The sequence below is a fragment of the Myotis myotis genome, unplaced genomic scaffold (assembly GCF_014108235.1).
Source record: "Myotis myotis isolate mMyoMyo1 unplaced genomic scaffold, mMyoMyo1.p scaffold_m19_p_10, whole genome shotgun sequence".
Lineage (NCBI taxonomy): Eukaryota > Metazoa > Chordata > Mammalia > Chiroptera > Vespertilionidae > Myotis > Myotis myotis.
In genome coordinates, this window is record NW_023416314.1 from 67685388 (window position 1) to 67705790 (window position 20403).

The 20403-nt window shown below is 58.3% G+C and overlaps 1 protein-coding gene across 2 annotated transcripts; it reads right to left on the reverse strand.

Annotated features, from left to right (window-relative positions):
- Window positions 1-18: 18 nt before the first annotated feature.
- Window positions 19-19211, reverse strand: MAPK8IP1 (mitogen-activated protein kinase 8 interacting protein 1). 2 transcript variants are annotated; one of them, XM_036326090.1, is made up of 12 exons: window positions 18907-19211; window positions 7868-7973; window positions 5670-5960; window positions 3840-3921; window positions 2742-3554; window positions 2483-2558; window positions 1520-1692; window positions 1169-1278; window positions 957-1073; window positions 791-861; window positions 561-659; window positions 19-234 (listed from the first exon to the last, which is right to left on the reverse strand). In XM_036326090.1, exons 1-12 carry the CDS (start codon window positions 19005-19007, stop codon window positions 162-164), a joined length of 2112 nt encoding a protein of 703 aa, XP_036181983.1. In that variant the 5' UTR covers window positions 19008-19211; the 3' UTR covers window positions 19-161. The 2 variants fall into 2 exon arrangements, with proteins under 2 accessions (XP_036181983.1, XP_036181984.1); XM_036326091.1 differs by lacking the exon at window positions 18907-19211 and adding an exon at window positions 9088-9486.
- Window positions 19212-20403: the final 1192 nt, after the last annotated feature.

Here is a 20403-nt window from a genome sequence, read left to right on the forward strand (position 1 = left end):
TCCCCATAACCCCCACCCTCCCACCCTCGGCCGATGGCCTCCACTTCCCCACCCTCTGGTGGTGGTGGGTGCCCCTCCTCAAGCAGTGCCACGTCCTGTCAGCAGCCAGCTGTCCTGGCCCTGGCCTGCGGGCCCGGGGAGGCAGAGGGCAGGCAGCGCTGCTACTCCAGGTAGATGTCTTCTGTGGGGCAGGTGTACTCCACAAACTGCTTGTAGAACTGCTGGAACGCTCTCCTAGGAGGCAGGAGAGACACGCTGACGGGGGAACTGGAGCCTCAGGGTCCCCGGGTGGGCTCCAGCCCCCTGGCTGCTCAGCTCTGTTCTCTACAAACTGTTTCCTAAATGAGACTGCAATTGGCGAAAGGATCTAACAGCTAAAACGCGTGGAAGCTACTCCTCAAGACCACGCAGGCCTCTCTCGAGGTCCCTGCACTGTGACCTGGAGGCGTGTGCAGAGCTGGGGGGGCTGAGGGTGAGGCTGAGCACAAAGATTGTGCTTGAGGGCTTGAGCCTGGGCCGGCTGGCGGGCCCGGCGCTTGGAGGGACACACACATACGTACCCCACAGATTCCGCCAAGACTTTGGTGGATTCTTCAGACACAAAGACGTGGCAGGCAAACCGGTGGTCAGCAGGGTGCTTAGTGATAAACCCGAAGTACCTGTGGGAGGACAGCAGTCTGTCTGGGTAGGATGGGGGCTCAGACCCCTCCAGGCACATTCGTGGCCCCATGTCCTGCCATAATGGCTCCAGACCCAGCCCACACCTCGGCCTCTGCTCCTCCCCACTTACTTGTTGTTCTTCGGATGGTATCCACAGAAAGAGATGTTTTTTAACTGGAAAAAGTGGCTACATTTATTCCCCTACAGGAGAAAGAGTAGAACAGCGTGGTTATCAGCCTGCAGGGGGCAGAGGAGGGAGACCCGGTGGGAGAGCCGGGATGGGGCCAGGGGGTCACCTTGGCCTCCTGGGAGTCATCAGCCTTGACGCCTATCTTCACACCCCTCACGCTGATCTCTAGGACGCAGCTGGAGGGTGGGTTAAAGTGCACGGTGAGCCGGCGGGTGGTGGCGATCTGTGGTGAGGGACAGGAACATCAGGCGGGGGTGTCCCTCTCCCAGGAGAGGATTGGGGGTGGGCACCCGCTTCAGGGGAGCAGGAAGCAGGTACCTTTTGCATAGCGGCACAGAGGACGTCATTGCCCTTGTGGTAGGGAACCTGGACAGAGCCCAGGAACTTCACCCGAAACTGGTCCACCCAGTCGCTGTTTTTGGTCAGGGCTGGGAAAGCAAGCATGAAAGTGAGGCACGGCAGAGCCAGCAGAGGGTGCCACCATCCACATGGGTCCCAAACTGGCTGGGCTCACTTTAGTCAATTGTGAAACTGACCCAAAGGCACCTCTGCTCGGCCCCGCCCCGGGTGTTGAGGTCTGAAGCATAGGCTCCCCTGGCAGCAAGTCAGGGCAGGGGAGATGTGTGGCCCGGTGGCATCAGCAGGGGGAAAGGAACACTGGAACACTACCTGCCATCTGCTCAGGCTCCTTGGCGACCTCGATGGCGTAGTAGGCAGGAAAGATGCCCCGGGCCCCCGTGCGCATGTTGTAGGCCTCGTACCAGTAGTCCTCAGCCTGTAGCTCCACCAGCAGGGGGTCGTCCACTTCCAGCTCAAGTTCATCTTCATGTCGAGGCACAAACCTGTTCTCAAAGAAAGCACGTGAGGACTTCACCGCGGGGCCTCTCCAGCCAGGCCTTCCATCGACTCCCCACCCTGCTCTGGCGTCTGGGAGCTGCACCGGCATCATTAGTTCAATAAACATTTGCAAAGCATCTGTGAGCCTGTCAATGCTAGCTCCTGGGGGAAACCAAAGTCAATCAGATACGCATCGGCCATGGAGGAACTCACGGCCACGGGAGGCAGTGACCGGAGTCACTGATAACATGTGAGAGGCGATGGGAAGCAAGCACTTCCATGTGGAGGGGAGGGAGGGTGTGGGTTTGCTGCGGGATCAGGTATCGGGTGCTGGGCGCTCCTGGGCTCTGGTCCCGTGCACATCGGGTGCTCCCTCCTGTGCTCTGGCAGCGCAGCAAAGGCCACACGACACTGGAGCATCCGCTCCAGCACCCTGCTCACAGTTTCGAGAGGGTAGACTGTCCCCTGGGGCTGAGAGGACGGATCAATGCCAGTGGCGGGGTTGGGTTTAGGCCAATGGTTCTCAACCTTCCTAATGCCGCGACCCTTTAATACAGTTCCTCATGTTGTGGTGACCCCCAATTTCATTGTTACAAATTGAACATAATTAAAGCATAGTGATGAATCACAAAAACAATATGTAATTACATACGTGTTTTCCGATGGTCTTAGGCGACCCCTGTGAAAGGGTTGTTCGACCCCCAAAAGGGTCGCGACCCACAGGTTGAGAACCGCTGGTTTAGGCCCTGTGGTGATGGCAGAGGCAGGGAGGCCAGCCCAGCTCTGTGCTCTCACCTGAAGATGGCCCGATGGGTCTGCTCCTGCTCCTCCCCGTTGATGACACAGGAGAAGAGCCCAAAGGATTCCGCACCTGCGGATGAAAGGGTCTGGCTGGAGGAGGAAGGTCCCAGCTCTGGTCGAGTTTTGAGGGGCAGGTGAAGAGCTCTCAGTCCTAATGCCTTGAACTGGATGGGCCTGAGGCCTCCTCCCAGGAACACCCTCGTTTCAGCTCTTCCCACCCAGATCCCCCCAACAGCTCCCGCTGCAGACTCACTGGAGGAGCGAGAGCGGCCACTCATGAAGACGTTCAGGAACTTCTTGGAGAAGTGGACGTCGGGTTCGTCGGGGGTGGAGTCCTCGGAGAGGCAGGCAGAGGGCCTCGGCCGGGGCGCCTCCTCATATTCTTCCCCAATGGCCGACTCGTAGGGCGAGGAGGCAGAGGCGCAGTTGTCATAGACAGTGGCCGAGTCACTCTCGTCACTGTAGTCTCCGAAGCACGGCCGCAGGCTCACCAGCTCCAGCTGTGCGTGCTCATCCACCACCAGCGTGTACTTGACCGAGTCGTAGGACAGCGCACTGGTGTCCGAGCTCAGAGAGGCCCGTGGAGGCGGTGGCGGCTCCCCCAGGCTCCCCCGCCACCCTCCACCTAGTGGCTCGGCCCGCTCCGGGGAGGACAAGCAGTCGAAGCCCTCATCCTCCTCACTGATGGAGGGGTGCGGCCGCCCTGCTGTTGAGGGGTAGGCAGCAGGGTCTGGATCGGAGCTGACCGACATCCGGCTCTCAGCTGGCGGCAGGAAGGCAGAGGTGGGCTCTGCAGGGTCTGGGGGCCTCTGCACTGGTGTCAGGTAGATCTCCTCAGTGGCCTCCAGCCTCACATCTGCCTGGTAGTGGATGCGGTCTCGATGCGAGTGGCCCCGGCCACCAGGTGGGGCAGCCTGAGGGACACTGGGAGGCGCCATCTGGGTGGCAGCACTGCGGCGGCAAGGGCTGTCGGTGGAGGTGCCTCGGTCTGTAGTGGGGGCGGGGCTGCTCTGGGGCGGCAGCTCATCGCTCAGGCAGATGTGTTCGTGGGCAGGTGTCTGCTCCCCTGCAGAGCAGGCAGGTCAGAGCTGAAGGCAAGTGCCCTCCCCCTTGGTTCCCAGGCTACCTGCTCCCCACATTCAGCACTTTTACTCAGCATGCCACGCAGAAGCAGGCAGGGCTGGCTCTGGAGCCAGCCCTCACTCGTGCCACAACTGACCTCAGATGGACCCACTCGCAGCTGTGGGATAGGCAGTTTACCTCTACTCACAAGCTGGAGACTACTGGGTTTGCTTTCTGCACGGGGACTGGGTGAGGGCAGGTAGGAGTCCAGGTAAGGGTACTGACTTACCTGTCTTCAGGGGTGAGGATGACCGAGACACCCGATCCTGCCAACTGTGCTTCTTGCCCAGAGAATTATTATTCAGCGTGTCCTGTGCAGGAAACAAAAGGCCCTTGTGACAGAAGCAGTCAACAGTGCCCGGCACAGAAGGCCCTGGCCCTCCCCCAGCAGGCCATCCCTAGGCCCTTTGCTGCACCCTACCCCCCCCCCCCCCACTTGTCCAGGCCTCACCCAAACCCTCTCTGGAGCAGGCAGGATAGGTGGCAAGTCCCAGCCCACCCAGCCAGGCCTACTGGCTCTAGCCAGCCCTTCCTCCTGGCTCAGGGAAGCTGGCCAAGCCTTAGTGCAGTGGTTCTCAACCTTCTGGCCCTTTAAATACAGTTCCTCATGTTGTAACCCAACCATAAAATTATTTTCGTTGCTACTTCATAACTGTAATGTTGCTACTGTTATGAATCGTAATGTAAATATCTTTTTTTGTAATGTAAATATCTGATATGCAGGATGGCCTTAGGCGACCCCTGTGAAAGGGTCGTTCGACCGCCAAAGGGGCTGCGACCCACAGGTTGAGAACCGCTGCCTTAGGGAGCCGCTCTTATCAGCCTCCATAAAAGAGGTGATGGCCAATGTGTGTGCCGGTGAGTGGGGGAGGAGGTGGGGAGAAGCAGGAGCCATCTGGGCACAGAGTCAGCCCCCTAGATCCAGACACTGAGGATTAGGTAACACGAAGACTCTCACGTCCAACCCAAGTCCCTGAAGCTCAGGAAGCTATGGCCTAGGGAAGGGGCAGAGGCAGCTGCAGAGCCTGAGAAGAGCACGAGGAAGGGTCTCCCGGCAGCTGGCCTGGGGGCTGGGGCTGAATCATCCACATGACGACTCCACAACGCGGTTCCCTCAGCCCCCCCCCCCCCCAGGAGCACATGACTGAGGAATGACTGATGTGGTTGTCAGAGGCCCTTCTTGCTGGATCTGCTGGGCTGCCCATGCCACATCCTCAGCCCCCAGGAACCCTCTCCACGATGCCTGCGTACAAGGCTCCCTACACGCAACTCAGGCCCCCTTCCCTGGGAACACCCTCACAGGCCCTCACATTCATGAATTTGGCTGCCAAAATCCACCCCTGAGGATCCTGGGAAAGGAACCAATCCTCTCCCAGCAGCCCCTGCACTCTCCACCAACAGCCCACCTCCCTGAGCTCCTCCAGACCCCTCCTCACTGGGCCTGGGAGACAAAGGGCCACAGCCACTCTCCCCCACCCTATCCAACCCTCCTTGGCATCCAGCCACCCAGCCCTGGGGCCCTAGGCCCCCAACTCAGCCGAGCAGCTCCACCTCCCATCTCGCCTCCTGCCTTCTGGGAATTCCCAGCTGCCCACATGCACACTGGCTGCTGCCTCTGAGCTCCCCATCCCCAACTCTTACAATTCCCCATGACCTCCCACCACACCGGCCGCTTCGTATGCCCTTTTCTCCAGGCCCTGCTTCTTGTCCACCTTACCAGGGACCCCATACCCTAAGCAGGAAACCCTGCCGCAGCCTGAGGTCCCAGGCTCCAAACCCTTGCAACCCCTCAAGCCAGTTCTCTTAATGCCCCGCTCCTCTCCTTGCTCAGATCTCGGGGCCTTCGCGCCTCCCCTCCTTACGAAAGATCTTCCCTGCCCCCGAGACCACTTGCCCAGGGACCTGCCCCCTGGGAAGCCCTGGAAGATCTCACCGGCCGGAGACCTCTCCCCGCGCCAGACCCGCAAGTTCCCGCTCCGCACCTCCTCGCGCGCCCACCTCCCGGGGCCTGACCCCGGAGCCGCCCCTTCAGCCCCGCCCCACGCCGCTCGCGCCCCACCTGAGACCGCGGCACCTGCGGGAAGAGGTTGAGCGTGGTGGGCCGCTTGGGTCGGTACGTGTCCCCGCCGCCCTGGCCCTGGCTGCGGGGCGCCGGCTCCTGGCGAGGCTCGGCTTCGGGCGGTCCCGCTCCCGGACGCCGCGCCGCGCGCTCCTCCTCGTCCTCCTCCTCGTCGTCCTCGGCGCCGGGAGTGTCCCCCGCCGCGTCGATCAGGTCCATCTGCAGCATCTCGGCCTGCAGCCGGCTCCCCGCGCAGCCGCCGCCCCCCGACAGCAGCCCGGCACGCGGGGGCTGCGCGGTGCAGACCGAGGGGTGTCAGGGGGCGGGGCCCGGCCGGGGCTGGGGCGGGGCCGAGGCCGCCGTGCCCCGCCCCCCGCCCCGGCGAGTCCATTCCGCGGCCGCAAAGAGGGGGAGAGAGGGAGCGGGGCAGGAGCTCGGGGAGAGGGGGCCGCGCCCTCCCGCCACCCGCCAGGATGCGTGAGGCCGCTTCCTCCCCACTCCAGCGAAGCCTCTGACGGTCCACACCTCTCCCCTCCCCACGGCCCCCCGCCTCCTGACTCTATGCACCCTCCCGTTCCCTTGGCAACAGCCCGTGACCTCACCCGGCTAGTAAGCGGAGCCCAGAGTGAGGTCACCGCTGTTGCCATGGGGAGGAAGGGTCGCCTAGGAGTTCGCGCCCCGTAAGGGATCGGCTGGGGGTTAGTATTTGGAGAGGGCAGTGGGGAAAATGGGGAAAATAGTCTCAGCTAGGCGAGGGGCTGCGGAAGGGAAGGGCCGCAGTGCATACCGGAGGATGTGAGCGCGGCTGCAAGAGGGATGCTGCAAGGGAGGGGCAAGTGCGGCCTCCGCCTGGCAGGGGCAGACCCCGCCCTGCCGTCCACAGGCCTTGGCCTCTCCAACCTGAGATTTCCCCTCGGCCAGTCTAACCTTGAGAGTTCCGAACAGCTTTTCCAGTTCCAGCTCTACCACTAACTCCCTGGCACCTGGGGCAGATTTCCTGACCCTCCAGAACCCTCACCAGTTAAACTGCCTCCCAGATTCCCAGAGAGGTGTGAAAGCCCTTTGGAGCTTTCTAAGGCTCCACAGGGTGTACCCCAGGGCCTTAGGGTGCTAGCTGGTTGCAGGACCACCCTCTGCAAGGCTCTGCCTGTGCATGTTGGGGGAGAGGGCATTGCGGGAAGAGAATAGGTGTATGGCCTTAGAGAAACTATGTCAGCGCCCTGGGACCATTCCCCAAGCCCAGAAGAAGTGACCTCTGCCTCCATCCCTTCCTCGCCTGGCCAGAGGGTGGAGGGTTGGGGTGCAGGTACTTGAGGGTCATCCTCCCCCACCCACTTGGTTTCTTCCTCCCTGGCAGGCTTACAGAATCTCTTGGGACAACAGGAGGTCAACACAGAGACAGGAACCCCATCCCAGCTCTCCTTTGCTAACTGCTCTCCTAGCACCATATCTGCTTTGGTCAGCCATCCTCCTGGCGGCAGCGAGAAGCTCTGGACTCTGCAACCAGCCCCATCCTTTGCCTTCCATTTCCTGACTAGTGGCTCCTTCTTTCTATTCTGAAAAGATACAGATCTCCATCTGATCCCGGTGCCCCAGGTGCTGAGGGCCTCCTGGCGGGATTCAAAACTTTAAGGACAGAGAGAGCCATCTGTCCTATGACAAAGCCACGGGGTCAAAAGCAGTAGCAAAGCTGGGTGAACCCTCCAAAGGGGCCTTTAGGACTGTGGGCCGGAGAGGGTCTGCGAGGCCACGTGGTGTGGTTTGGTGCAAGGGCAGCAGAGGGAGTGCTTGCCTCCTTCCTCCTGCCCCAGAGCACTGCAGAGCACTCAGACTCCACCCTGCTCTGCCTCAGGCCCTCTGCCAAGGCCACTCCCGACAGGATTTAGGGTCTTTCTGAGCTTTCCCTGAACTAAGGCCCTCACTGTTACTGTCCTAGACCTCAAGACCTCCTGCCCTCTCCCTTCTTGTGGGCAGCTGAAGGAGCTACCTCCTGCCTTAACTCCTGGCCAAAAAGAAAACAAAAATTCGGATGGAGGCTCAAGATGTGCCAAGCATTGTACTGGATGTTTCCTGTGATGCTCTTTCATTAATGAGGGTGCCAGAGACCCTGAAAGCCCCTTCGTAGATGTGGGGGTGCCCTCAACCCTGTCCCTACCCATCCTGCCACTCCATTTGGGCTTCTGGGAGCCCACCCTTACCCGTAAGGACAGGGTGTCTTTGCACTGCAGACTGATGCCACACTCATCGGTGATCTCTGAGAGGTCTTCATCCTCAAACTCCTCCAGGCTGATATCATGGGTGAGCCTGGTGGGGACAGGAAGCCAAAGTTACAACCCAGGGGGACTGCTCAGCCCACTGATGTCTCCCTAGTACGTCCTCCAAGGGGCAGCCCCTCGAAGGCAGATCACAGCCCCCAGAGGATGGGACATGGAGTCCACCGGTGCCAATGCAAGGGGTAACCACCAGGCAGGGGAAGAGTTGTGGGCTCATGCCAAAGGCAGTCTTCCTGGGGTGGCAGTGGAAGGGGAGGCTCCAGGTCACCCCTGCTCCCCCCGGCTGGGAGCTGTCCATCCTGTTGCCAAACTAGAGGCAGTGCCTGGAAGGCCCAGCTGCTCGGAGCCTCAGCTCTGCCAGAGAAATGCCTCCCAGGGTCAAGGTAGGTGCCAAGGCCAGTTCACCCATGGAGAATGCGAAGAGTGGAGAAGGGACTCCCAGGGATGCCCTGAGTCGGGGCTCCCTGTCCAATCCCTGCAGCAACAACACCCCAGGCGCTGGCAGAGCCGTCCAGGTCCCAGAGGAGTGCGCCATTCCCCCAGCCCAGGAAGTCGCACGCTGCTTGAGCCACAGAGCAAGGAAGGGAAATGTGGTGTCACTGTGGGTCGTTTCCACCCGTTCCAGGACAGACTAGGCCGCTAGTCTATGTTCTTGGTCTCATCTCTTCAACCACAAAATCACTTTGCCCAGATATGGACCCTGAACAGGCTGCACAGATGGGGTCAGGAACTGGGGCTGGAGGGATGGTGAACACAAGAGGCAGCACACCCCAGCACCGGGAACTAACCAGCTGCACTAGAACCCTCTGCCCCAGGCCAGCCCTGTGCGCCCGCCCACTGCGGTCCCCACCTGCCCCAGCCCTAGGCTCCACCAGGTTTGGTGGGAGTGGGACATTTTGGAGAATTCTGTGGGGAAAGTTGGGAACAATTCTGAGCCTTTTCCCAAATGAGACCAAGGGACTGAGGCTTAGAGCGAGAGACCCACAGTCCAAGGTCACCCAGGAGAGGGGGTGGCCCAGCCCCCAGGGGAGCCTAGGAGGCCCAAGCCCTCTGCCTCTCACCTCAGTCAGCCCCAAACAGAGACTCAGAGCTCAATGCAGCTGCCCCCCCAAACTTCCCCCTCCCCCCGGCTCCCACTCCCCTACCAGTGCTCCCACTGATCCTCCAACCAGCTGTCATTGTCTGGGCTCGAATCCATCTTCAGGAAGAGCTGCATGGAGAGCCCTGCCCGGCCAGGGGGCTTCGGGGCCCCAGGACCGCCCTCTCATGCCCAGAAGGGTTGGGGGGCCAGGGCTCAGGGCAGGGCTGGGGCCACAGGCCTGGGCCTGCCTTTCCGCATGCTGCCGGCTGCAGAAGCCTGGAGAGCTCATTAAAAATACATGGGCCGGGAGAGGAGGCAGCGGCTGCCGACCCAGGCCCCAGCCCAGCTCTTCCTGGCCCAGCCCTCAGCTGCAGGCAGCTTCCTCCCCCTGTGAGGCCGATGCCCGCTGTCGCTGCCGCCTCCCCGGAGGGATCAGGTTACTGCAATCAATGCTACCAGCTCTACCTGCCCTTCCAATGCCCCTGTCGGGGGCTGGAGTGGCCCCCCTCCCTGGCCCAGGCTTGTAAGCAGATCGCAGAAATCTGGGCGGTTTACCCCCCAAAGCCAGCTCCTGATCTGCTTTAAAGGGCCAGCGCCACACTCAGGGTGCCTGATGACCAGATGGGGGTGGGGGTGGGGTCCTCTGAAAATCTCCATGAATGGATGGCCCACAGCTACATGCTCAGCCCCACACCTCATCAGGGGGGCTTCTGTAGGCCCAGGCAGTATACAGACAGGGCTGACTGGGGCAGCTCTATTGCCCACTGAGTGCAGCAGAGAACCCTGCCCCCTGACTAAGGCTCTGTCCTTCAGCACCCAGGAAGTGTCTCTGGGCACACAGGCTCCACAGCCAGGGAAAGGGCAGACCCTGTGTGGGCCCTTCGTCATGGGGCTGGAAGGGTGGCCTGGGAGGTAATGAGCCTCTGTCACTTCGAAATGACATAAGCAGAAACTGGAAGGCCCCTGGAGGGAATGGCAGAGAGGAATTCGGACCAGGGCAAGGGGGCCAGATAGACAACTGCTCTTTCAGTTGGAAGCCCCAGGGTAGGTGTGGAAGTGGGGGATGTGAGGACAGCACAGCCTAAAAGCCAGAGCAGCTCTGTTCAGCCAGGCCTGCACAGGGTGGCGTCTCTAGCCCTGAAACCCTGGTGGCTGGCACTAAGTAAACGATTAATATACATGGGCTGCCTGGACAGTCACAGAGAACGCACCCCTGGGACTCAGCCAGCATTAGGGAACCCTGAGATGCCCTCAGATTCTCCCCGCTCTGCTGGTGACCCCTGCACACATCTACTTCCCTCCCTCACTGCCCAGCCCTGGTCCAGCTCCTGCCCCTGCAGACCTCCCCACTGGCCTGCCTGCATCAGTCTCGCCAAGCCTGCACCACTCCACCCCACCTTCCACTCTCTGGCCAAGCTGTCCGAAACACCACCCCTCTGCCCTCCACCCAGGGGTCCCTGCTGGCAGCTGACTCCTTGGCCTGGCATCTAGGTCTCCAGCTCCTCTGTGACTCCTGCAGCTGCCCCCCCAGGGTCTAACGTAGAGCTTGTGTGCAGCACATGGCAGGCTCTCACCTGCACTTGCTGGAAGAAGACTCAGTTAAGCTGCTCCTCGGAAAACCCCCTGCTTCCCCCCTCCCTGTGCTAGTGCCTTACAGCCCTCCCGGCCACACTCACTGGTCCGTCCTCCTCCTGCTTGTGGTAGGTGTCGCCATCTGTGTGGGCGCAAGACAGTGTGGTGGAGTAGACAGGACACCCCCTCAGACACTCCCAGTTTGCTCCAAAGGTGGGTGGAGCTCACACCCCCCACTCGGTGCCCAGCAGGTGATGACTGCAGGTCCCCTCCCTCCCAGCTGCAGCTGGACTGCATGCCCCTGAGGGCAGAGCGGCAGGTCCTCTTGCAAACACTGGTACTGCCAGATGCTTGTCAATGACTTCCTCAGCTGGCTCCCCAGCTCATCTCCACACCCTCAGACTGCTGATATTCCCACTTCCGGGGATGGAAGGGCTGGGGCCGGGCAGGGACAGCTCTTTCATCCTTCACAGAGGAGGAAGCAGAGGTCCCCTGGGGATCAGGAGAACCTGCACTGGATCCCCAGCTCCAGCGGGCGGGTTAAAGGAGCTCCTTCTCTTTCTTTTCTCTCATAAGCCAGGCAGGATGGTAGAACGGTCACCGTATCAGGCTTGGAGGCCAGAGGCCTGAGATCCAATCCCGGCTCCACTTACGAGGAGCGGCGCTCCATCTCCGGAGCAGCAGCCGGCCGTGCCCTGCCCTGCCTCTCCCTCAGTCCTCACTACAACCTTGGGAGAGGGTCCATTTTGCCCACTTTCCAGATGGGGACTCGAGGCTCAGACATAAGGTGTCGTAGGTCCCCATATATAAAATGGGGCCGCCCACACCTGCCCACCCACCTCCAGGGTGCTGGCGAGGATTCACAGAGCAGAGTGTTTGTGAACTGCAGCGCTGTGAGGAGGTGGGGACCAAAGATCAAGGATGGACTGGTCAAGGAGCCCCCTTTGCAAGCCACCCCTCTCCCCACCCACCCTGGCCCTGGCCTTTTCTCCTGCTCCTCCAGGCCCCTCCCTCCAGGCTCAAGGAAGGCAACTGTGGGCAGGAAGGTGGAAAGAAAAGATGGAGGGGAGGAGGGAGCAGAGGAAGGGAAGCAGGAGGGAGGTTTCCTCTGAGCCCACTATCCACCATCCCCATGGAAACCTGAGCCCTGAGCCCCAGGAGGCGGCCTCAAGCTGAATCACACGCCCCCTGCAGGTCTCCATCCCTGGCCTCTAGACCCGCAGACTCAGCAGCTTCCCTTCACTCAGCCACACGGGTGGGTGAGACGTTCCGAGGTCTCATCCATATTAACCTTGGTGACTCTGTGTCATGAGTTTGGTCTCTTGAGACTGCCCTGACTGGGATCTATCTTTATATTTGAGCCTCGCCTCTGCGTTAACCTTACCCCAGTCCAGGGCCCAGTCCTGCCTTCTGACCCAGCAGTCCTGCCTTCTGACCCAGCGGTCCTGCCTTCTGACCCAGCGGTCCTGCCTTCTGACCCAGTGGGCTCCTCGCTGCATTCTGCACATGCCGTTCTCCACACTCCCACCCTCCCTGAGCCGAGTTCTGACATGAACATGCCTTTTGTGTTCTGATGTTTATTTCATGGCCTTTCCCCTTGCCATGTGCAGTCACACCACCCTGTTATCCTCCTTCCACCCACCGCAGCCTTAGCCCTTTCCAACTTGCTGCTTCAACCCACTAGCAGGCTGAGTTAGAACTGTATGCAAAGTAAGAGTTAGGTGGTGAAGGGCTGAGGCTTTAGTTGAGCAAGGTCAAAACTAAGCCAGGCATTTGGCTGTCCAGAGGCCATTCTTGTCTTCCTGCTCCTGGCTCTGCTGGAGTGAGGTAAGGATGCTGCTACCTGAGTGACCTTGGGTCCTGGCCATGGGGCCCCACGGGCCCCTCTATCGACAGAGAGCATGGGTGGTCCAAGGGTCCAGCCTCTCTCTGCCTTTTGAGTGCTGTGGCTCCCAGTGGTTCTCAGGACACCTGAGGATGGGCTGCTCATTTCCCTCTGGCCCCCCTACAGGCCATTCTCCCCTGGGCAACCAAAACCAACATTTGAAAGGCAAATTTAGTCTTGTCACCCCTCCGCAGCCAGCGGTTCTCAACCTGTGGGTCGAGACCATCGGAAAACACATATAGCATATCAGATATTTACATGACGATTCATAACAGTAGCAAAATTACAGTTATGAAGTAGCAACGAAAGTAATTTTATGGTTGGGGGTCACTACAACATGAGGAGCTGTATTAAAGGGTCGTGGCATTAGGAAGGTTGAGAACCTCTGCTAGTAATAGCTTCCCCTGTCCCTTAGGGAAAGGAGAACATTCTCACCTGGGGCCTGAAGGCTCAGCAGAGCCTGCTCTTCCCTGTAGCCTACATCATCCCACCCCTACGCCAGGGGTGGGCAAACTTTCTGACTCGAGGGCCACAATGGGTTCTTAAACTGGACAGAGGGCGGGAACAAAAGCATGGATGGCGTGTTTGTGTGAACTAATATAAATTCAAAGTAAACATCATTACATAATAGGGTACGGTCTTTTTTTTCAATAGTTTTATTCATTTCAAACGGGCTGGATCGGGCCGGCGGGCCGTAGTTTGCCCACGGCTGCCCTACACCCTGCCCTACACCGTACCCCTTGTCTCCAACTCCCAGCTCTCTAGCCTCCTGCTCCATTGGCTCCCTCAATAAAGTCTTCTCTGACCTCCCTGACCAGGCCAAACAGCCCTGCTACTGGTCATCTTAGTCCCTCCTGCTGGGTAGTCCCGATCACTATAATTTCACCTTTGGGTTCCACAAACTCTGGTGGGCTCCCCTTAGGGGCAGTTGGTCCATAGGGTGGGATCATGTCTCTCTTGATGAACCATGTGTGGTGCCCAACAGGTACTTAATAAATGTTGAGTGAATGAACCACTGGAGTCCCAGGTCTTTCTAGATTTCCCCCCTGGAAATCTCTAAGTGAGTTCTCCTTTCAACTCAACTTCCTGTGTGCCCACCCACATCAGAGTCGGGGTAGGATGTGCAGGCCTCTGGGAAGGCAGGACTGGCTGAAACGGTGTGGTGAGGGCGAGCCAGGCCCAGCTGCACCCTCAGAACCTTCTCTCCACCAACACCCAGCTCCAGATGGACACAGGTTGGGCTGGGTTGGTTCCTCTGATCTGGAATTCCCTTCCCAACCATGTCCACATGGGGTCATCTCCAGTGGAAACTGAATCCAGCCCAAGAAACCAAATCCAAGTAACAACCCAAGAAACCAAATCCAAGTTACCACATGTCTGATCTGGTTAAACCCCGTGGTGCAAGGACTCTGGGATTTGACTTTTGGGAAACCCCCTGAAAAGACAATCCCACATGTGGAAAGCCTTGTACACAGCAAACCGCGGAAAACAACCACAACAGCCCAGCACCAGGGCTGGCTAAACCGTGCCCACCCAGTGGAGGGAACATTGCATAGCCTTTTGGGTGAACGTTATGAAGTCTGTGTATTACTGTGGAAAATGGCAACCAGTATGGTGAGCAAAAAGCCAGAATGCGTGTCCTATGGTTTCACGTGATGAATCACACGCAGGAAGCACCTGGAACAGGAACGTGGTGGTGAGGTGTGGGACCTGGGGAGCGATGTCCTCTCTGAGGCGTCAGTGGCCATCTCTCTCTCACTAAGATGAGACTCCCACAGTCTTTGGGCTCAGCCAATCCTCTCCAGCCCCAGACCCCAAACCAGCTGCTTACTTGAATCCTCCTTTTGGGTCCCCCAGTGACCACCGACCTAGAATTCAGCAGGTCTAATAACAATTTCACCTCCCTGCTCGTCAAACCTCTCCTGTTGGGCACCACATCCCCAAGGCACTCAGAAGCAGCCAGGACCCCTGCCTCTCCTCACTCCTCACACCAGATCCCTCACCAGCAGCTCACCGGAAGGATGGCCAGCGGTCCCCTGCTTCCCCATCCACTCTCTACCCAGCAGCCGGGGTGATCTTCCGCACACATGGATCTGATGTGGCTGTTCCCTGCCTAAACCCTGCTGTTCCCACTGCTTGTCAGTGAACAGGCCAGGTCCCTACATGGCCTTCGAGTTCTGCATTCCCTGCTCTCTACACTCGTGCCAGACTGGGTGGCAGACACCGTGCCTACTCTCTCTGATCTTGGGCCCATGCTATCCCCTCCCTCTTCACCCCTCCTCCTCTTGGGTGACACCCACAAGGCCTGAGCTGAGTGAGAGGACCCTTTCCTGACCTGCTGACCCCCAGACCCTTGGACCTTAACTTAACCATCCACCCCTAACAGCCTGTCTAGGAAGGCCTTGTCCATCTGTCTGACACCACCGCCTGCATGACGACCAGGCCCTGCTGCCTCTGAAGGGACGCTCTGGGGAGCCTGGCAAAGGGTAAGTATTTGTTGAGTGAACGAAGGACCAGCCAAGTGTGTCCCCCTTGTGAAGAGATAAGTAAGGAGGTCCCTGCACCTCCCGGTGTCCTGTCTCTCATCCCTGAGGCACTGTGTTGGGGTAAGAGCGCCACCATCCAAGGAGTCATGAGGCCACTATCCCAGCTCTGCCACTAACTTGCTGTGTTTTAAAAAGTTATGCTTACACTATAATGTAGTCTATTAAGTGCAATAGCATTATGTCTAAAAAAACCAAAACCAAACCAATGTACATAACTTAATTAAAAAGACTTTATTGCTAAAAATGTTAACTACCATTTCAGCTTTCAGCAGGTCATAATCTTTTTGCTGCTGGAGGAGTTTGCCCTTAATTTATAAAAAAAGCAATATTTGCAAAGTGCAGAAATACGAGATATGCCTGTAATGAACATGTATCTCTTTCATTTTAAAATTATTGTGTAAATTACATAATTTGTTGTAAAAATAAGTTACAATATTAATTGTAAAAATAAGAAGTCAAATAATACAGCAGTATGTACAGTAAGTACAAATCCCTCCCCCCATGTTCAGAGGCAACTACTAGTAACTGGTTAGAGAATTTATACTCAGAAAAGAGACCCCCACATATTTATTTACACCAACTACAATGAACTCCCCACCCTTACGGGTCTACAGCATGCCAAACCCCGCCCCCCCCCCCCCCCCCCCCACACACACACACCAACTCTCTGTCAACATTCAAGGGAGCTCGCTCTTCAGGGTGGTTCGAAAATCAGACTGCCTGGGTTCAAACCCCAGCTCTGCCACTTACCCCACTTTTTAAAAATATATATATTTGTATTGATTTCAGAGAGGAAGCGAGAGATAGGAACATCAATGATGAGAGAGAATCATTGATCGGCTGCCTCCTGCACGCCCCCCACTGGGGATCAAGCCCAGAACTAGGGCATATGCTCTGACTGGGAATTGAACCGTGACCTCCCGGTTCATAGGTCGACGCTCAACCATTGAGCCACGTCAGCCGGGTGTTAGCTTCTTTGTGCCTCAGTTTCTTCAATTGCAAAGTGGGAATAATATGTGGCTGGGTGGGAGTGCTCTTGTGCAAAGAATGCTCAGAATGGTGCCCAGCCAAAGCGAGCACCTCGCAGGTGCCAGCGCGCCCACTGTTATTCTCTGACAGCGTGCTCTGTTATTTTCTGTACTCCAGTAGGGCAGCACCCGATTTTATCCTTAATTAAGAAACCAATAAGGCATCACTGAGCACCTGCTCTATGCTGGGCATTGTGTGAATCAAAGTTTAGGCACTGACTCCTTATGTCTTCTGGAAGCTGATAGTGGTGTTGAGGGCACATATGCACACACCAGATAATAGTAATAATAATAATAATTATTAATAATAATAACCTATATATATAAAAGCCTAAGCGACCATTACGATCGATTGGTAGACTGGTCGCTATGGCACGCACTGACTACCAGGGGGCAGATGCTCAACACAGGAGCTGCCCCCTGGTGGTCAGTGCACTCCCACAGCCACCCTCCCATGGTCCCGTCCCCCGGCTGGCTGGCCCTGATTGGCCCCAATCACCAGCCAGGCCGAGGGACCCCAGCTGTGCATGAATTCATGCACCGGGCCTCTAATAATAATAATAATAATAATAATAATAATAATAACAGCAGCAACAACAGCTCTGCATGACTGCAGCTCTCCACAGTTCTTGAAACTTTCAACATGTGTTATTTCATCCAAGTCTTAGGATGGCCCTGTGCAGAAACCAAAGCCGGCATCATGGAGCAGAAGAAGCAGAGGCTCAGAGGGTTAGGTGTCCAGCCCCAAGGCACACGGATAAGAAGGCTAAGCTAGGACTCAAACCCAGGCCAGTTGGATCCACCAGAGAGCAGTAACCATCCAGGGTTAAACCGAGCTAGGCTAAGGGATCTGAGAGGCTGGACAAGGGAAAGGCAGCGGGGATGGCTGGAGCCAACAGGGCAGACCATGTGGGGCTGGAGACACTGCTCTGATTATTCCGAGCCGGCCTTGTCTCCACAGGCAGGCCATGGTGTCCTGGAGGGCCGGCCCATGCCCCGGCCTTGACGTACTGCCACCCTTGCCCACCTTGCCCGGGACTGGACACACTCACTGGCTAACATCCACCTTGTCACTCTTCTTCCTCAAATGTCCACGATAACCTGCCTGCAGAGGGCAGGGAGGGGTGGAGAGCACTGTCACCTGGGGACCAGGAGGCAGCTGAGGGGAGGCAAAGCTGTGCTTTGGGCCAGAGGCAAGACCTGCAGGTAGAGTGGATTAAACACACAGACCTGGATCCAGTTCAGCCTCAGGCTCTGCCTTCCTCGAGGTCCTTGGGCAAGCCTCCTGCCTCCCTGAAGCTCAGCCTCCTTGTGTGGAGAATGGGTAGACCGATCCCCACGCCCAGGGCGGCTACGAGAGCTAAATAGCCAGCACTGGGAAACTGTTTGAACAGAAAGGAGCTATTTAAATGCCCGCTGGTACAGAGGGAGGGCTGACACTTATTAAGCACCAGCTTAACAAGTACATTAAGAGACCAATAATATTGATTAGCTCACCTAGGAGATGGGACTCAAGGAGGACAAACACCTGCCCAGGTAATGCAGCTAGAAAGTGGTGGAGCTAGGATTTGAACCCAGGTCCCCCTAAGCCCATTGTACTCCCACTGCAGGGGGGCCTCCAGGTAGGAGGGCAGTGCCTGTCCAGAGGCAGCGTGTGTCCTTCCAGGTGGAGTCAGTCTCAGACCTCAGCCTTGTTACCCTGAGGTACTAATCACAAAGGCCCCAACCCTTGAGCCTTCAGGCCTGGCCTCCTCCATCTGGTCCCCTCCGGCTGGTCTTCCCAGCTCAGCTCAGGGCCTCAGGGGAGGTTTCTAGGCCTGATGATGCCATTAGAAATCCACTGGGGTCCCTGCCCACCTGAGGGCCAGGCAGCCAGCAAGCCCCTGGTGGGAAGAGGGGCTGGCGCCAGAGCCCAGCTGGGGCCTGGCTGGGGTGGGAACCCCAGGAGAGGGGAAGGCATCAGCTCATTAGATGGAAAAACAATGGGGTATGTCTAGGCCTCCTTCTCCTAGGCTCTGGAACAGAGATACCTCCTCATCCTCCTCTCCAACTAAGGCCAGGATTATGGGGAAGGCACATCAACCCTTCCCCACAACACCCACTGTCCACCTCTCTGAAATCCACCTTCCAATTGCCTAGCACCAGATAGGGGGCAGGAAGTGTGGTGAAGAGGAGCACAGATCAGGGTCCTGGGTACTTACTCCAGCAGGGATCCTCCTCCCCCAATGTTCCTGGCTGTACCTGGGCCATCCATTCCAGTCTCCCCCTCCCCCAGCTGGGCCTAGGATCTCTGGGCTAAGACTGAGCCTCTGCACCTGCACACACCTGCCAAAGTCGGTGCTTGTCCAAATCCACAGAGGGTCCTGGCCAGGCAGGGCTGGGGGAGGGGCCCACGACTCCCTACTTCCAGGACCAAGGTTGTCGGCTGCCCTGAGACACTGGGACCCGCGGGACATCCAGCCTTCTCCCATCTTTACGGCAGGCTTCGGACTGGGCACAGGCAAGCCTGCCTGCCTCCTCTGAGATCTCAACCCGACCCCAGGCCACAAAGTGGGGGAGAAGGCAGCCTCCGCGCCCCCTCCTCCGATTTCAGCTCAGAATCTCCCAGCCTAGGACATGGAATGGCGGAGGGCGCTGGCGGCACCATGGCTATGCAGCGGCTGTAAGTCTGGACTTGAGGCCGAGGGGGTCCTGGGGGCTCTTTCCAGGGAAGAGACCCCGTCCCCAGGCCGCCCTCTCATTTCCGGAGGAGGTCGGGCGTGTGTGAGCTGGGGGCGGAGCGGGGTGGGGTGGCGGGCGAGCCGAGATCCGTCCCGGCTGAAGGGCGGGGCGCGGAGGCCAGGGATTCTCACCTGAAATTGGGCGGCGACGCGATGTGGAGCCCCAGGAAAGGGGAGGCGGCAGGCGGGGACGCGGCACCCCCGCTCGGGCCGCCGCTCTCTCGCTCCGCCATTCCCCGGCACAGCCCTGGCCATCCGGGCGGCGCACGGCGCGGAGGCGGCGGTGGCGGCAGCGGAGGGGAAGGAGGAGGGGGCGCGGCGAGAGGCCGCCGCCGCGGCGGGGCTCGGGCTTGACCCGGGCGGCCCGGCACCAGCGCAGGCCGAGCGCGATCCCGGACGGCACCCCGCTCTCGGGACTGGCGGGAGCGCCGCCGCGCGCGCCCCCGGGCTCTGGCGGGGGTCTCGTGCGCCCCGCCCCGCCCCGCCCCGCCCCGCCCCCAGCCCCGCCCACTCGCGCTCTCCGAGGTGCTGAAGCCGTGGCCCGCGCGGCCCCCAGGGCTTGGCCTACTTTCACCCTAAATCACACACGGACTTCTCCGTCTCCTGCCCCTTCCGCAAAGCGCCCCTCCTCCCCTGCCTTTCCGGGCTCCGCTAGTAGGAGCGGGTGGGGCCTAGCGTCCAGGTACCAGGTAACGAATTTCGGGACCAGGGACCCAGGGCCCGACTTGGTCCCCTGCAGCAGCCAAAGGCGGCGGACTGGAAAGGCAGCAAGTGGAAGAAGACAAAGGTGAGGTGTCCGGAGCGCGCTCCTAGAACAGACAGGTTTGGAGTCTGGCCTCCCAAGTGAACAGGTGATGTGGTCTTGCATTAATGACTAAACAATCCTAAGGTTTGCTTTTCTCATCTGGGAATGGGAACAATAATGGTTCCTCACGTGGTTGTTCTGGGGTTGAAATGTAATATTAATGTATTGTAAGGGGTTCAGGTCACACCCCATCCTGTCCCCTTACCTGAAGGAGGCCCTCCTAAGGACTCTACCTTAGAGGGTCTTCTCTCTAAAGATTGACCCAAGTCCCATTTCAGCCCCAAACACTACTAATGGTGAACTAAACCCTTCCTCGTGGCTTCTGCCTCAGCTTCTCCTTTTCCATGTCAGGACGTTCCCAGATTTTCCCCCTTTTCTCAACATCTCAACTGCAGCTCCTGCAGAACATCCCTCTTTTGTACCCACAGACACCCTATAGCTGGCTTCTCATATTCTTTTTTTATTTTTTTAAATATATATTTTATTGATTTTTTACAGAGAGGAAGGGAGAGAGAATTAGAAACATCGATGAGAGAGAAACATCGATCAGTTGCCTCCTGCACACCCCCTATTGGGGATGTGCTCGCAACCCAGGTACATGCCCTTGACCGGAATCAAACCTGGGACCCTTCAGTCCACAGGCCGACGCTCCATCCACTGAGCCAAACCGGTTTCGGCAACTTTTTTAAAAATATATTTTTATTTCAGAGAGGATGGGAGAGGGAGGGAGAAACATCAATGATGAGGGAGAATCATTGATCAGCTGCCTCCTGCACACCCCCAAGTGGGGATCGAACCAGCAACATAGGCATGTGACTGGTAAT

What these genes read in the sequence shown, in the direction of transcription:
- MAPK8IP1 (XM_036326090.1), bottom strand. Translation starts at nt 19,007, where the DNA reads ATGGCGGAGCGAGAGAGCGGCGGCCCGAGCGGGGGTGCCGCGTCCCCG. An exon ending in ATGACTCCCAGGAGGCCAAG is followed by an intron (nt 862 to 956) that starts GTGACCCCCTGG and finishes TTTCTCCTGTAG; the next exon opens with GGGAATAAATGTAGCCACTT. An exon ending in TACCATCCGAAGAACAACAA is followed by an intron (nt 660 to 790) that starts GTAAGTGGGGAG and finishes GTCCTCCCACAG; the next exon opens with GTACTTCGGGTTTATCACTA.